This window comes from Bos mutus, chromosome 5 (genome assembly GCF_027580195.1).
Source record: "Bos mutus isolate GX-2022 chromosome 5, NWIPB_WYAK_1.1, whole genome shotgun sequence".
Lineage (NCBI taxonomy): Eukaryota > Metazoa > Chordata > Mammalia > Artiodactyla > Bovidae > Bos > Bos mutus.
In genome coordinates, this window is record NC_091621.1 from 83,005,326 (window position 1) to 83,021,912 (window position 16,587).

At 37.6% G+C, this 16,587-nt stretch overlaps 1 protein-coding gene across 1 annotated transcript in view; it reads left to right on the forward strand.

Annotated features, from left to right (window-relative positions):
• The window catches only part of PIK3C2G (phosphatidylinositol-4-phosphate 3-kinase catalytic subunit type 2 gamma), a 474,611-nt gene that overhangs the window by 68,556 nt on the left and 389,468 nt on the right, over positions 1 to 16,587 (forward strand). The window contains exons 6-8 of the mRNA XM_070370044.1: positions 4,817 to 4,919; positions 9,881 to 9,951; positions 13,467 to 13,530. Coding sequence (XP_070226145.1) covers positions 4,817 to 4,919; positions 9,881 to 9,951; positions 13,467 to 13,530 — 238 coding nt within the window. The remainder of the gene's footprint in view (positions 1 to 4,816; positions 4,920 to 9,880; positions 9,952 to 13,466; positions 13,531 to 16,587) is intronic.

Consider the following 16,587-nt stretch of genomic DNA (forward strand, 5'->3'; position numbering starts at 1 on the left):
GAGTCACACTCGACTGAGTGATTGAACTGAACTGAACTGCATTTCAGACTCTTTTGTTGACTATGATGGCTACTCCATTTCTTCTAAGGGATTCCTGGCCACTGTAGTAGATATAATGGTTATCTGAGTTAAATTCACCCATTCCTGTCCATTTTAGTTCGCTGATTCCTAGAATGTCGACATTCACTCTGCCATCTCCTGTTTGAACACTTCCAATTTGCCTTGATTCATGGGCCTAACATTCCAGGTTCCTATGCAATATTTCTCTTTACAGCATTGAACCTTGCGTCTATCACCAGTCTCATCCACAACTGGGTGTTGTTTTTGCTTTGGTTCCATCCCTTCATTCTTTCTGGAGTTATTTCTCCACTGATCTCCAGTAGCACATTGGGCACCTACCAACCTGGGGAGTTCATCTCTCAATGTCCTATCTCTTTGCCTTTTCATACTGTTCATGGGGTTTTCAAGGCAAGAATACTGAAGTGGTTTTCTATTCCCTTCTCCAGTGGAACACATTCTGTCAGACCTCTCCACCATGACCCTCCCATCTTGGGTGGCCCCACACGGCATGGCTTAGTTTCATTGAGTTAATCAAGGCTGTGGTTTGTGTGATCAGATTGGCTAGTTTTCTGTGATTATGGTTTCAGTGTGTCTGCCCTCTGGTGCCCTCTTGCAACACCTATCATCTTACTTAGGTTTCTCTTACCTTGGACATGGTGTATCTCTTCATGGCTGCTCCACCAAAGCACAGCCGCTGTCCTTACCTTGGATGAGGGCTATCTCCTCACAGCCGCCTGTCTTGACCTTGAACGTGGAGTAGCTCCTCTAGGCCCTCTGGCGCAGCCACCACTGCTTGGACGCAGGGTTGTGCCTTATTTCCAAACTTCAAAATATGATAGAAAGTTAAATAATTGAAGCAATTTGGTACTGGACAGGAATAAATATATGGATTCATGAAGTATTTAGAGTACAGAAACATCGGATATTTATGAAAATTGTTCATGTGTTAAATACAAAAGGTCAGAGATAAAAAAAAAATGTCCTTGTTAATTTAAGAATATTTGGGCAAATTGTTGTTATATTGATAAAAATGTCTAAAATTGGATCTGTAAATCCCTCTTTACTCAACAAATACATTCCAGATAGATCATTAAAACCACTACTACTGAATTAAGTGTGGAGAAAACAACTTCAAAAGATTATAATAATAAGCACAGGAATCTAAATCAATTTTCCATTCAGGTTGGAAACTGGAGCTGAAAATTAAAGATAATTATAGATTTGTTTTATGCCAGAAGACACAAAATTGTAATCAACAGATGCTTCATCCTATATCACCAACTTTATTCTAGCTTCAAGACTTTGGTTATTGAGAGGCTATTTAACTATTTTTAGTTTAAAAATAAACTGTATTTTTTTTTTTATAATTCCCATTTCTAACTTTTTGGATCAACTGATCTACTATATTTTTATTGCATCCAGTAAATTATAAAATAATCTGGGAAAAAATTGAAATTATCTCTTCTTGGGCAACTGTATATTATGAAATAGAAATGAAGTCATATTAAGCTCTAAGATTTATTTGAGAATGTGATATAAATAATGATTAAATTGATGTTGAAGTGGAAAAGATTTAAGATACGTATTACTAAAAAAATAGATAACTAGTAGAAGATTAAAATTATTTATGTCTTCTAAGCCTCTAAAGATAGAGGGAAAAGAGACTCAGGGTTCAAATAATCCCAAAGAATAATGGGAAAAATTTTAAAACAAATATGTTTAATATAAACCTTTAATAATACAGTAGATGGTATTGCTATGAATAGAATAGTTTAAATTTTCTGATCAAGAAGCAAAGTCTCAAGAATTCCTTGACGTTCCATTGCTTGGTACTCTGTGCTTCCACTGCAGGGGGCACGAGTTTGATTCCCAGATTGGGAAATTAAGATCCTGAGTACCATGCGACATGCCGGAAACAAAAAAGGCAGTGTCCAAAAATAAATTAAAGAAATTTAGCTACAAGTTAGAGACCCAGCTAAAATAAAAATGATCTTATTTTTAACATAAATGTATGTGTGCTTGATCATTTATCTCAGCCTATTTTCTTTCTTTTTTTTATTTAAGTGCAATAAACTCTTGTTAACTATTGCTTTGGACAAAAGGAAAGAGGATAATTTTAAGGTCTTTTTTATTGTGCACAATTTAGTATAATTCAAATGTTTTCCCTGAGAATATATTCCTATAACATAACCTTTTTAAAAAACAAAAGAAAATTTATAGGGGAAAAAATTCCTCCCAAAATCTGAAAATTACCCAGATCTTACCCCTCTCCTCACCACACTTGAGGCAAAGATAAGGGAAGAACTAGGGCTGACTTTTAGAAGGGGGTTGAACTGACACATTTAGCAAATAATATACAGAATTTTCAGTTAAATTCGAATTTCAAAAATTTCCATTTTTCTTAGTGTATGTTTGAAACATACTTAGACTAAAAATGTTTATTCATTGTTATCTGAAATTCATGTTTATTGGTCATCTATTTTCTCTGGCAACCCTAGTGAGGGACGTATGTACTGCTAAGTCGCTTCAGTCATGTCCGACTCTGTGCGACCCCATAGACAGCAGCCCATCAGGCTACCCCATCCCTGGGATTCTCAAGGCAAGAACACTGGAGTGGGTTGCCATTTCCTTCTACAATGCATTAAAGTGAAAAGGGAAAGTGAAGTTGCTCAGTCGTGTCCCACTCTTCACGACCCCATGGACTGAAGCCCACCAGGTTCATCTGTCCATGGGATTTTTCCAGGCAAGAGTACTGGAGTGGGGTGCCATTGCTTCTCTGGGACATATATACAAGTGGGTGAAATAGGCAGTTCAAGAAAGCAGTAGCCATATCTGAGGCTGAATTCACTGCACTGGGATCCAGGGCCCAGACTTCAACATACTGAGGAAAGGAAGCTTTGAAAGCAAGATGGGTCACCACTCTTAAAGTGGTTCCCAAAATAGGAAGAGGAACTTCAGAGGAACTTCAGAACTCTAAGCATGAAATAGATAGGGAAACAGTGGAAACAGTGACACACTTTATTTTTGGGGGGCTCCAAAATCACTGAAGATGGTGACTGCAGCCATGAAATTAAAAGACGCTTAGTCCTTGGAAGAAAAGTTATGACCAACCTAGATAGCATATTGAAAAGCAGAGACATTACTTTGCCAGCAAAGGTCCGTCTAGTCAAGGCTATGGTTTTTCCAGTGGTCATGTATGGATGTGAGAGTTGGACTGTGAAGGAAGATGAACGCTGAAGAATTGATGCTTTTGAACTGCGGTGTTGGAGAAGACCCTTGAGAGTCCCTTGGTAGGAGATCAGCCCTGGGATTTCTTTGGAAGGAATGATGCTGAAGCTGAAACTCCAGTACTTTGGCCACCTCATGCAAAGAGTTGACTCATTGGAAAAGATTCTGATGCTGGGAGGGACTGGGGGCAGGAGGAGAAGGGGATGACAGAGGATGAGATGGCTGGATGATATCACTGACTCGATGGACATGAGTCTGAGTGAACTCCAGGAGTTGGTGATGGACAGGAAGGCCTGGCATGCTGCAATTCATGGGGTTGCAAAGAGTGGGACACCACTGAGTGACTGAACTGAACTGAACTGAAGCATGAAAAAAAAAAAAAAAGAGTTGGGGTTGGAGGAATTGAAAAGAGGAACCTAAATATATGTGATAGAATATGAGAATAGCCCTTGGAGGAAGGCAGAAATCAATGATTCCAGAAACTCAGGGAATACACTGGCCATGTCTTATGTCTAAATTCACAGTAGAAACAATCCAAGGAACAATATAAGAGCCCTACACAAGTCGGAGACGACTGAGTGACTGAATGAACTGATGGATAGCAATAGGTTGTTTTGTTCATTATTCCACCTATGATTAGGAAATATTTAGAGAGAGAGAAAGAGAGGAAGGAAGGATGGAAGGAAGGAAGCAAGGAAGGGAGGAAAACAAAATACAATTACACCATTAAAAATGTCTGAAATGTGTAATATTTTTTATTTAATCTGCTTGTCAAGCCTTTGACATAGACATTAATATCCCAACTCTAAAACAAAAATATTGTGTTTCAGATAGTTTAACTGGCCTAAGGTCAAGGAGCTAGTACATCTGTCTCTACTCTTGTGATATTTCTACCACATGACTCTGCTTCCTTGTTACAGTGATCCCCTCATACATTTTGTGGCATCAGTTAGACCTCCCAGAAGCATGCTGTGGTCAGCTTTGAGATGGCCGGATAAAACTAACTCTGAATACGGATTCTTTATCATATCCATTCTAAAGGTGTCTAGTCATTTTTTCTAACAATGAATTTGAAAATAAGTATATCTTGTCTTTAAAACTGAATATGAGGAGACATGTCTCTATACATCTATAGAGATATAGATGTATAGAGAGACAGATAGACAGATAGTTAAGGCACAGTCATTCGGGTGTCCTACTCCTTGCAATTCTATGAACTGTAGCCAGGCTCTTCTGTCCAGGGAGTTACCAAGCAAGAATACTGGAGTGGGCTGCCATTTCCTCCTCCAGGAGGGATCTTTCTGACCCAGGAATCAAACCCATGTCTCCTACATTGGCAGGCAGATTCTTTACCACTGAGCCACCTGGAAAACCATGATAGGGAGGTAGAAAGACAGAAAAGTACAGATATATTTAAACTTTTATCAGAGTAAGTTCTTAAAATAAAATGACATAGAGTCAGGGAGGAAAACATACACTGGGGGAATAGTAAGAGAATAATTATGTTCATTTTTTTTTTCTCTTTCAGTGATCACTATTTGGGAAGCCACAGAGTATTTCAGAAAAATAAATCGGTTATTCAACTTCATCTACAGAAAAAGAGAGACACTCCAGGAACATTATCTCGAAAGGTGAGACTTTCTTAGCATTGGCATCAGTTAGCAAATGGGTTCTTTAAGGACAGTGTTCCCATCCTTATGGATTGTTGCCATTTTGGGATTACATGGCTTAATATTTGAGTATATTTACTTAAACATAATGAAATATATGTCTATTAACAATTTGGACTAAAGCAATTATAGGTACAGCGTACTGCAACCTCAGTATAATAAATCAAGTGGTCTCTTGAAAAGTCATTTATGAGTAACTTATTAATGTTATCCTATTCATACAAGAATCCACTAGTAAATGAATGGGACAGAATATGTGATGGGGAAACCATTGAAGGAAGCAAAAAAACACAACTCTTGCTCTATTTGAAGACAATGGTAATATCAACACAGTTTAAATCAGGACAGATTAGTATTTATAATATATATAATAAAACTCCTTAGAAAGGAATTACTGTGCTTTAATGACAGCTTCATGCTGTTAGATATAAATTTTATTCCCTGTGTGATGTCTTGAGTTACATCAAACCTAAATTGCACAGTATGCAGTAAACTTTGATATTTTAGCAGTTTTTATCTATGGAATCTTCCAGTTACCTACTTTAAGCAAAACTCCCATCACCCTGTCATCTACTTCAGATAACAGATTTCCAAGGCATGACTTTTGTTTCTAGTTTGGGGTGCTTCATCATAAAAAGTGTCAGGTAGTGCATTAGTTTGCAGTATATCTATGTGGAACATAACATAATGAGGCCAAAAGAGAGTTGTTTAGAAATATCTTTTGGAACTCATACTCAACTCAGATGGCATTGACGGCTCCAGGGCTATGCATCTGAAATCTCCACAAAGAAGCATTATAAAGTAACTAATATCCTTAATATTAATAATCATAAGCATCTTCAAATTGTCCTTGGTGCTGATGAAAAAGCTGAAATTATCATACTTCATTTCAACAGGGGGAGGAGAAAATGTATAATTCTAACTCCTACTCTTATTTAGAAGCTGAATAATTGCTAAAAAGAATGTCACTGGTAGTAATTCACAAATCACTAATATTTCAGTTTCATGTAAATTAAGGTTTATTCTTGAAGTGAAGTGAAGTCGCTCAGTCGTGTCTGACTCTTTGCGACCCCATGGACTATAGCCTACTGGGCTCCTCCATCCATGGGATTTTCCAGGCAAAAATACTGGAGTGGGTTGCCATTTCCTTCTCCAAGGGAACTTCCCAACTCAGGGATCGAACCGGGGTCTCCTGCATTGTAGGCAGATGCTTTACCATCCGAGCCACAAGGGAAGCCCTAAGGTTTATTCTTAAATGCATATAACTCCACTACTTTGATATAATATGTACTGAACATATATTTTATATCTGAAACTTTAACATTTACATTACATTTACCATTTACAACAATTCCATGTGTCAATAAGGACACTGAATCCCAAGGAGCTCGTGACCTTTCTCAGGTCACATTCATGGAACTAGTAAGCAGAGACCAGTCAGTGAGTCTCCACTGAGAATTTACAGACTATACTCAAACGTTTTAGATGTGGGTGTCAGAGCAATTAGTCAAAATTCTACCTTTATGTTTTTTTGGCTTTGTTTTGTTTTCCACAGCTGTATCCACATATCCCAAAGCCTGGGCCATGACAGGATATTTAATGATAATTAACCACATTAAGTATATATTAGGTGTCAGGCACTGTTATTAGCGCTGTACATGTATCAATTCATAACAGCACCAAAGCAAAAACTATAGCATGTTAGACTATATGATATTGTAGTCTTTTTTAAAACTGTTAAAAATAATATTATTTATTTTTGGTTGTGCTGGGTTTTCACTGCTGCGTGGGCTTTTCTCCGGCTGTGGCAAGTGGGTGCTACTCCCTAGTTTTGGTGCACAGGCTTCTCATTATCCAGAGCACGCACTCTCGGGCATTACAGCTTCAGCAGTTGTGGCTCCCAGGCTCTAGAGCACAGGCTCAGTAATTGTGGGGCATGGGCTTAGTTGCTCTGTGGTGTGCAGGATCTTCCCAGTTCAGGGATCAAATCTCCATCTCCTGCGCTGGCATGCGGATTCTTTACCGCTGAGCCACTAGGAAAGTCCTAAAGATTTTTTTGATGTGGACCATTTTTAAAGACTTTATTGAATTTGTTACAGCATTACTTTTGTTTCTTCAGTTTTTTGGTCACAAGTCATGTGGGCTCTTAGCTCTCCAATCAGGGATCAAATCGACATCCCCTGCATTGGAAGGCAAAGTCTTAAACATTAGATCACCCTAACGTTAGTTAAGACATTCATAAATTTCAAAAACTTACTCATGATATTGAAAATATTAGAGTCTGGACACTGGTGTGTTATGTCAACATGATGCATATGTTGCACTCTGATATATCACACTTTTTGTTATGAACTTTTATTACCCATGAAGTAGGTTAGATTATAATTTCACTTGAAAGTCTTATAGTTGAAGAAAATAAAAACTAATTGCCTGATTTTATAAAATCTTCTTTCAGGACTAGATAAGCATGTTAATTAATTTAATATAACTGGATATAACTGAAACAGTTTAACAGTTTGCAACCCTTCTTCATGGTCTGAATGGCTATATTTAAAATAAATGGCCCATGATTCTTTTTCTTTTATAAACTTATGCTAAAGGAATGGTGAATGGTCTTCTATCTCAAAATTCTCTATGATTTTCATAATTTCAGCTGTATGCTAAACATTGTGAATAATTAAATTTTCTTTCTACTTAACATAAAAGTGGCTTGACAATATTGTTTCTATGTAATATTGGAACTATAATGATCACTATCATTTTATTAAGTTTACTGACACCAACACTGTTCAGGAGATATTTCAGAGTTTATTTTCAGTGTAAAAAGCATTACAAAGCTCAATTCAACTTAGATGATGGCTTTCTTATTTTAAACTGACTCCTATTATATTGATATATGATGATTTAATTCATGTTCCAAGAGATTATTCACAAAACAGGTTGATATTCTTTAGAAATCGTCCTAGATTTCAAAATTTTAAAATTCCTGTCTTTATTAAAAATGACACGAATGACTGAAACTTTTTTTTTAATTTTCTTCCTTTACATCTTTTGGGTTTCATCAAAAGTATTGCCAACGTTGTAGACATTAATCATAAAATTAAGATTTCCTTATAGCTCAAGGAAGCTTTCATAGAATGTTTAAAGCAATAGATTTCTGTATGAAAAAACGGAACAAAAATACCTTAGTGTTTTTACTAAAACAAAGGTATGGCTTTCAGCTTTGGAGAAAAGTAAATTGCACAATACATTCCAAGGATACGTGCTCAAACTTCCCTCCAACTCTTTGAGATCCTTTAGATAATTTTTTTTTCTTTTAAGTGACTGTATGAAAAAGGACAATTCCCCTGCCTCAAAAAGTATCTCTGGAAGACAAGTAAAGTAGCTTTAAATGAATATGATTATGCTATACCGAAAGATGCAAATATGTCATATTATTTACATGCTGCTTTGGTTTTAACTTCTAAAATAAGTGCATGTGTGCTCAGTCATGTCCAACTCTTTGCAACCCTATGGACTGTAGCTCCCCAGGCTCCTCTGTCCATGGGCTTTCCCTAGCAAGAATGCTGGACTGGGTTGCCATTTCCTCCTCCAGGGGATTTTCCTGACCCAGGGATCAAACCCGCATCTCCCATGTCTCCTGCATTGCAGGTTGATTCTTTACAACTGAGCCACCAGGGAAGTCTCTGAAATAAGGCAAATGTCAAACATTACAGTTCAAATCTTATTGTATTTTGACTTTAAATTTCTTTTTCCCTTCACTTTTACTGTCCTTTCCATGCCTGAACTTTAGCTTTATCTACTGCAGAAAAAGAAATTGTCTCAATCACTATCACACTTTCAGATTTCATCAACCAGAGACCTTGGATGTAAATTCCTATACAGTAAGCCTCATGTTGCCAAGTTCCTTAGCATTTCTAATAATACAAAGCCTTCCTTTTTTATAGCAGTGACCTTATTCTTTCCATGTTACTTAGCTTCCTCCCTCTTCCTCACAAAACAACCCAATATAAAAATTGATTTACCATTGACCTTAAGCCATGTAAAGGTTTTCCTTCTGATGTTTTCTGTCAGAAACTCTAACAGGCAGTTTTAAAATTAGATTGTGTGCGTACTGACATACAAGATTATATGCACTCCAGGCACTAAGGGACTCACTGGGCTGTAAAACTTAACGGCTCTGGGTGATGAAAAAGTGCAAAGAGGATGGGGTATATTTGCTTCCTCTGCAGACCTGCATAGGGTTTTCATAGGTGCCCATTTTAGAAGAGTTGATCAAGGAGTTAAGATGAGAGTGCATCTGTGTGAATGCAGAGATGTGGATCAGGGGGCTGCTATTTTAAGATGAGTAGTTTCCGCTCATCTTGGGAGAAAAATACAATGCCATCTGATAACTCCTGCAATTTATACCTATCAGTAGTTGTCTTTCATTAGCATAACTCAATGTTCATGAGACGGGAAGTTCTCTTACCCTGACGGTTTAGTGGCAAGATATGGAAAATCTGAAAAATGGAGGATTCCGTTCTGTGTCTGCTGGCCAATGTGGCAAGCTGTCAAGTCTTATGCTGCCATGGATCCAAGGCCTAAATGTAAAGAAAACGTACACGTACATGGGAGAACTGGTGTCAAAATTGCCTTCCTCCTGGGATAAATTTGTATTTGACCTTGGTAGTGGCGTGATGCTTTTCAACTGTCCTTGGGGTTTATCCTCAACCAAAGAGCAGCTTTCCACTTTACTTTTGAAAAGAATGCTTCTACAGTTAAGAAGTGTCTTCTAAGGTCTTTAAAACAAAATATTAAAATGATAAATGAGGGTTATCAAAAGAGGTGAATAAAATGACAGCAGGAAGTTACGGACCTATTTTTATCTGGGATTCATTCCTCTTCACTCTATAAATATTAATATATCCTGCTATCTACAGCATGAAGATGACCACAGTCAGTTTTATCTGAACCAACTTCTAGAATTTATGCATATCTGGAAAGTATCCAGGTAAGACATTTCATTTCTGTTCTAAGACTACTTTCTGACTGATTTCTCAAGTGCCAAATCACAATATTTTTCAGTTGATTGTATAAACTATCCTTTCACTAATACTGTGGAAGCTATTGTACTTTTAATAGATATCTCCCTTTGGCAAATTCTGTTAATAATTATCTATTCTTCACAGCTATTCAGATACATTTGAAGAGCTGCTAACACCTTCCAGAACAATCTAACATTCATTTAAAAATCTCTCTGCTACCAGTTATTAGATTTTCGAGGATTTTTTTCCCTCATTCATTTGGTAAATTTGATTGTGCATGTGTCACTAAGCTCTTTGTATCACTGAATTTCCATACACTGAAAATCACTATCTCCTGCTTTAAATTCCTTTCTGGAACTCCTTGAAAATAATTGGTACATTATAAACAAAGGAGAGTGAATTCAAATTGGAAAACTCAAGTGACAGCAAATGAGCATATCCTAATTGAGTCTGATATCTCAACATATGCATGTATTATTTGAAAGAATAGACATATCAAAAAGCTAACCTGGGAGAAGGTATCAGTGCTACAGGGTGAGTTTATCAGGAATTAAAGTTGTTCTGAGCTAAATGAGCAAAAAATGGAGTGTGGGAGGTATGTGTCATAAATTCTCTAAAGCACAGCCTGATATAAAAGTGAGTTAAAATTGTTTTAGTGACTATTAATAATAGCTATCACTTCCTGGAGTTCTAGTACATTTTGCATACATTATCTCATCTAATTCTCCCTTTAACCTCATAACAATACATACTACCTTACTTCGGAATCAAGGAAACTGAACTTCTGGAAGGTTAAATAACTTATCTAGGGCCGATCACTCAGTTTGTTAGTAGAAAGAGTGAGACTAATGCTGTCTGCAATTTGCAAAGGCTACATTCTTTCATTAAAATATCATGTCTTTCTCTTTCCCCCCAGTATTCAGCCTCATACCATAAAATCATAGAATGGGTAAAACAAGGAGGACTTTTGATATCACTTAATCTAAATTATTATTGTATTACTAATTATATGCTTCAGATAGGTCCCCATCAAAATGGTGTATTAAATCAAAGGTTGTGTTTCAAAATAAATTTATAAGACAACAACTACCACATCAACAAATGCAGAGAGAAACATCAAATTGGACAAATTCTTCAAAAAGTCTGGAATCCCTGGGAGTCAGATATTTGTTCTGAACTGTTTGGTGGAGGGCTGTGACTTGTAGGTGGATGCTACCTGGGGCACAGGGAAACAAAAGGAGCCTGTGACTCTTTGGAAAAGACCCTGTGCGAGGAAAGGTTGAAGGCAGGAGAAGAAGGGGATGATAGAGGATGAGATGTTTGGATGGCATCGCCCAATCGATGGACATGAGTTTGAGCAAGCACCAGGAGTTGGTGATGACAACTGCATGCAGGACTGACATGCTGCAGTCCATGGGGTCACAAAGAGTCAGACACAACTGAGTGACTGAACTGACTGTGAGACCCATAGGATTTATTCACTAACTTTTCATTGTCAGTAATTTTTAATTGAAGTGTAGTTGACAGACAACATTTCTTCATTCCCTTTCTTCTTTTTGTTGTTCTTCTGACTGGGTGATTTCAAGAAATCTGTCTTTAAGTTTAAGGAGTCTTCTGCTTGGAAGTTTATCAAATTCTTCGGCTCAGTCTTGTATGCTTTAGCGCAAACATTTCTATCTGACTCTTGTGTTTTCTCTTTGCTGAATTTCTCATTTTGTTTCTTGCATTGTTATGCTAAATTCACTAAATTCTTTTTCTGTGTTCCCTTTTGGTTCTCTGAGCATCTTTAGAACAATTATTTTGAGTGCTTTACTCAGACAATTCTTTTATCTCCATTTCTTTGGGGTCAGTTGCCGGAAGTCTACTGTATTCTTTGGGTGGTGTCATATTTCCCTGATTTTTTGTGATCTTCGGAGAAGGCAATGGCACCCCACTCCAGTACTCTTGCCTGGAAAATCCCATGGATGGAGGAGCCTGGTGGGCTGCAGTGCATGGGATCGCTGAGTCGGACACGACTGAGCGACTTCACTTTTGCTTCTCACTTTTATGCATTGGAGAAGGAAATGGCAACCCACTCCAGTGTTCTTGCCTGGAGAATCCCAGGGACGAGGGAGCCTGGTGGGCTGTCGTCTATGGGGTCGCACAGAGTTGGACACGACTGAAGCGACTTAGCAGCAGCAGCATAGCCTTATATCCCTGGGTGGGGAAGATCCCTCAGAAAAAGGAATGGCAACTCCCTTCAGTATTCTTGCCTGGAGAATCCCAAGGACAGAGGAGCCTGGAAGGCCACAGTCCATGGGGTCACAAAGAGTTGAACATGACTGAGCAACTAACACTTTCACTGCACACAGCCTTGCATAGCTGTCTGTACAGAGGAAGCAGCAGTCACCTCTTCTAGACTGTATGAGCTGGCTTCAGTATGGAAAGACCTTCACTCACAGGCAAGGGTACCCTGAAATGTGCTGTGACCCGGGTGTAGTGGTGCAAGGCACCAAGCACAGAATTGTGAGACAACTCCAGGTCTGGAGGGGAGGAGAAACACAAAGTCTGCTCAGCTCAGGTCACAGGGTTCCACGGCATCCACAACCATGTGGTCCTTGGCAAGTGCTGTGGGAGGTCTGCAGTGCTGCAGAGGCTGTTGTGATCCTCAGCCGTGCCTCCAGATAGGGACCAATGGCAGACAGCAGTTGCTGCTGGAGCTGGTCGTGTACATATACACACACACCCAGCTGTGAAGACCAGCTGCAGGTGCCTGTGTAGCGACAGGGTTGGCTGCAGACACTCAGAGTTGGGCGGGGGATTGAACAGGGCTACCTGCTACTATAAAATATATTGGTGTGTTTTTAACATTGTGAATTTGTGTTATACATTTCGTTATTTGATTCAATTCAGGAGTTTTCAAGACAAATAGGAAGGGAAAGTCAATAACGTTTGGGAAAATAATTTTGAATAGTGAAGCCAGAAGAATCCCTGCTCAACTCACATCTATTCCACCTAAGAGATAAAGCTGAAGCAATAAGAGGAGCTTAGGGAAAAAGGCAAAAATACCAGGAAAACACAGAGGTTTGGGATTAAATACAACACCACCTATGATAAATATGTCCTTAATTCTGAAAGCAATTCTCTGCAAATTTTTGCATATTTAATATTTCTTGATGTATCTGTCATTATCTCCTTATGAATCCCTTTGCAACTGACATTTTGAATTAAAAGTAGTTTCTTATAATGAACAGCCTTTGAGAGGCTTGCTTAAGATGTCAAAAATTTCTTCGGAGTTTTAAGGTTTTTAAATATGCTTGTAGCCTATCAAGTTATACAGAGGTTTTAAGGAAGACATGCAAAATGATATTTAAAATTACATCAACAGAAATCCTTAAGCCACATTTGCTATAGAATCATGGGCAAAACAATACTTGTGGTAAACTTGCTAAATTTAATGTTTTCCCACTCAATTTTAAACAAAGCTCTTTTTTCTTTCCAGACAGTGTCTCTCAACAGTAATCCAAAAATATGACTCCCACCTGAAATACTTATTGAAAACTCAGGTATTAACTTTTGTTACTTACTTAATTGATCCAATAAGCATATATGTATCTTTTTCTAAAACTTTGCACATTTCTGAAGATACAAAGATTTATAAAGCAGAGGATCTACACTTTAATGGCTTTCGTTCTATCATGGCAAAACCGACAAGTAACCAGATGTATGTAATAAAGTGTCATGTGTACTGTGAAAGACCTATGTGTATATAGGACACACAAAAGAGGGTTATCGATGTTACTTATTTGATCTGAGTGTTGAAAAATGAGTGTGTCAGCCAGGGGAGGGGTGTGGTGAAGGAAAGTCAGAGGTAGGGATAACTTAAAGCAAATAACAACAGTAATAGAGCAGGTAGCAAATAGCCTGGTTTGAGTCAGAAGCTGTATGCTTTTGAAACTTTGGAATGTTAAGGTTCAAGGTGAATGCCTAGGAAAAGACCAGATGAAAGGGAGAAGCAGGAACCAAGTTATGTATGGTCTTAAGGACATTTTATGGACAATTTAATGATTTTCTAATTTATCAGCTGATGACATAAAGCCATTATGCAGGGCAGCATAATGACAGATGGGTGACTATAGGACATTTCATTAACCCAAAGAGATGAGGAGGGCATGGACAAAAGCTCTCACATGGGGTTGGAGAGGAAGGGACAGATTCATAAAAGGTGAAAATGTACAATTTACATGATTTGGTGAAAAACTGTAAACAACAAAAGAACACAGTGCCTAGACTATCTCCAGATTCCTGGAGGCTGACTGACCACATGGAGACATTAATTAACTAAACAGTGAAGGTAGGAGAAGCTAGCTTGGCAGGGAAGATAATGGATTCAGTCTAATCTAATGCCTATTAGGCATCCAAATTGTAGTCACTATTAAGCAAATCATTTCTTACAGTGTGTTCTTCCAGGGAAGGATTTTTGTTTTTCAGTCTCCCAGTCATGTCTGACTTCTTGCAATCCCATGGACTACAGCACACCAGGCCTCTCTATCCCATACCATCTCCTGAAGTTTGACCAAGTTCGTGTCCATTGCATCAGTGATCTCATCCAGCCATCTCATCCTCTGGCACCCTCTTGTCATTTGCCCTCAATCTTTCCCAGCATCAGGGACTTTTCCACTCAGTTAGCTGTTCACACCAGATGACAAAAATACTGGAATTTCAGCTTCTGCATCAGTCCTTCCAAAGAGTATTCAAGGGTGATCTCCCTTAAGATTGACTGGTTTGATCTCCTTGCTGTCCAAGGGACTTTCAGGAGTTTTCTCCAGCACCACAGTTCAAAGGCATCAATTCTTTGGTGTTCTGCCTTCTTTACAGTTCAGCTCTCACAACCATACATGACCAGTGGGAAGAACATAGCTTTGACTATACAGACTTTTGTCGGCAGAGTGATGTCTCTGCTTGTCAACACACTGTCTAGATTTTCAAAGCTTTCCTATCAAAAAGCAACTGTCTTCTGATTTCATGGTTGCAGTCACAATCCACTGTAATTTTAGAGTCGAAGAAGAGGAAATCTGTCACTGCTTCCACCTTTTCCCCCTCTATTTGCCATAAAGCAATGGAGCTGGATGCCACAATCTTAGTTTTGTTTTTATTATTTTTTTTAATATTTAGTTTTAAGCCAGCTTTTTATTCTCCTCCTTCACCCTCAAGAGGCTCTTTAGTTCCTGTTCACTTTCTGCCATTAGAGTGGTATCATCTGCATATCTGAGGTTGTTGATGTTTCTCCTGCCTGTCTGGATTCCAACTTGTAACTCATCCAGCCCAGCATTTCTCCTGATGTGCTCAGCATACATATTAGTCTTCCACAGATAAAATACTGTATGATTACAGAAAATGAGGTAAGAGAATGTTTTTAAAACAAGTGAAGACTTCTTTTTTCATTAAACAAATGACTCTTGGTATCTATACAAAGGGTACAGATCTTAAGCAATATTAAATTGCTATCCCCAATATTAAAAAACAGTAAACAGTTCTGAAAATAATAAATTACACTTCTTGATGTAGATACAAAACTCACACATGAATTCCATGTAAATAAGTAAAGATACAGTGATGACAAATACACAACTCGTCTTCCTTCCCAAAGTGTAATCCTCTCACTCTAATTCCACTCTTTCTTGAGTCTAGCCTGAATCTGGACGTTTAAAATGTGGAATGTGCAAACAATTCACAATTATTTATATTGTTTTAAACTTCATAAAAGTGTCATAATTACTATTTCTTTGTGACTGCCATTCTTCCTAGTGTAGAATTTGAAATATATCAGGTACCCAGGGCATATTAAGGCTCCATTCCCATGTCATTTATGGCTCTTGACTATACACAGATATACTGTGGAGGTTATCATACCTTACTTATGGATGAATTTTAATTACCTAAATGTCTTAGTACTGCTCATGTATAACAGATCCATGATAATTAATTTAATTTTCAAATGCAGTGGTTTGGTCATATCACTTATATATGAGGCCTCTAATACTTTAAAAGAAATCATTTTTTGAAAGAAAGCAATTTTTCCAATACAACTGAAGAGTTGGCAAACCATCAAAGAAATACTGTCTTTATATTATCACAGGCAAATAGTTATTATCACCACATCTGAATTATTTTATAAATAGGCCAGAATGTCTGCAAATTTCCACATGAACTCTCTGTAAGCCAATGAATTTTTTAAATGACATTTCTTCCTATGAAGCATCAACAGCTAAATATCTAAGAAGTGAGAACAGACTGTGATATTATCAATTTACAATATTGCACTTTCTGTTTGTTTGACAAGTGCATTAAGTAGCATTTCATCAACACTGAAAATAGTTAACAATTTGAAGAATAATGTTTTTATCTTCCTCATACTTGAATTATTATATGATTTGACAAAATAACAAGCAGGTCAAATAAATTTGCCATGAATATTACTGAATAATATGGATAACTTAAATTTCCAAATATTTTGTTTCATCAGCAATGGCTATTGGCATATTTTACATTTGACACATTTCAGATTGTGTATCCTAACTTATGCTTGCTAAACAGCTAATTTTGTAAGTAATTTACATAGA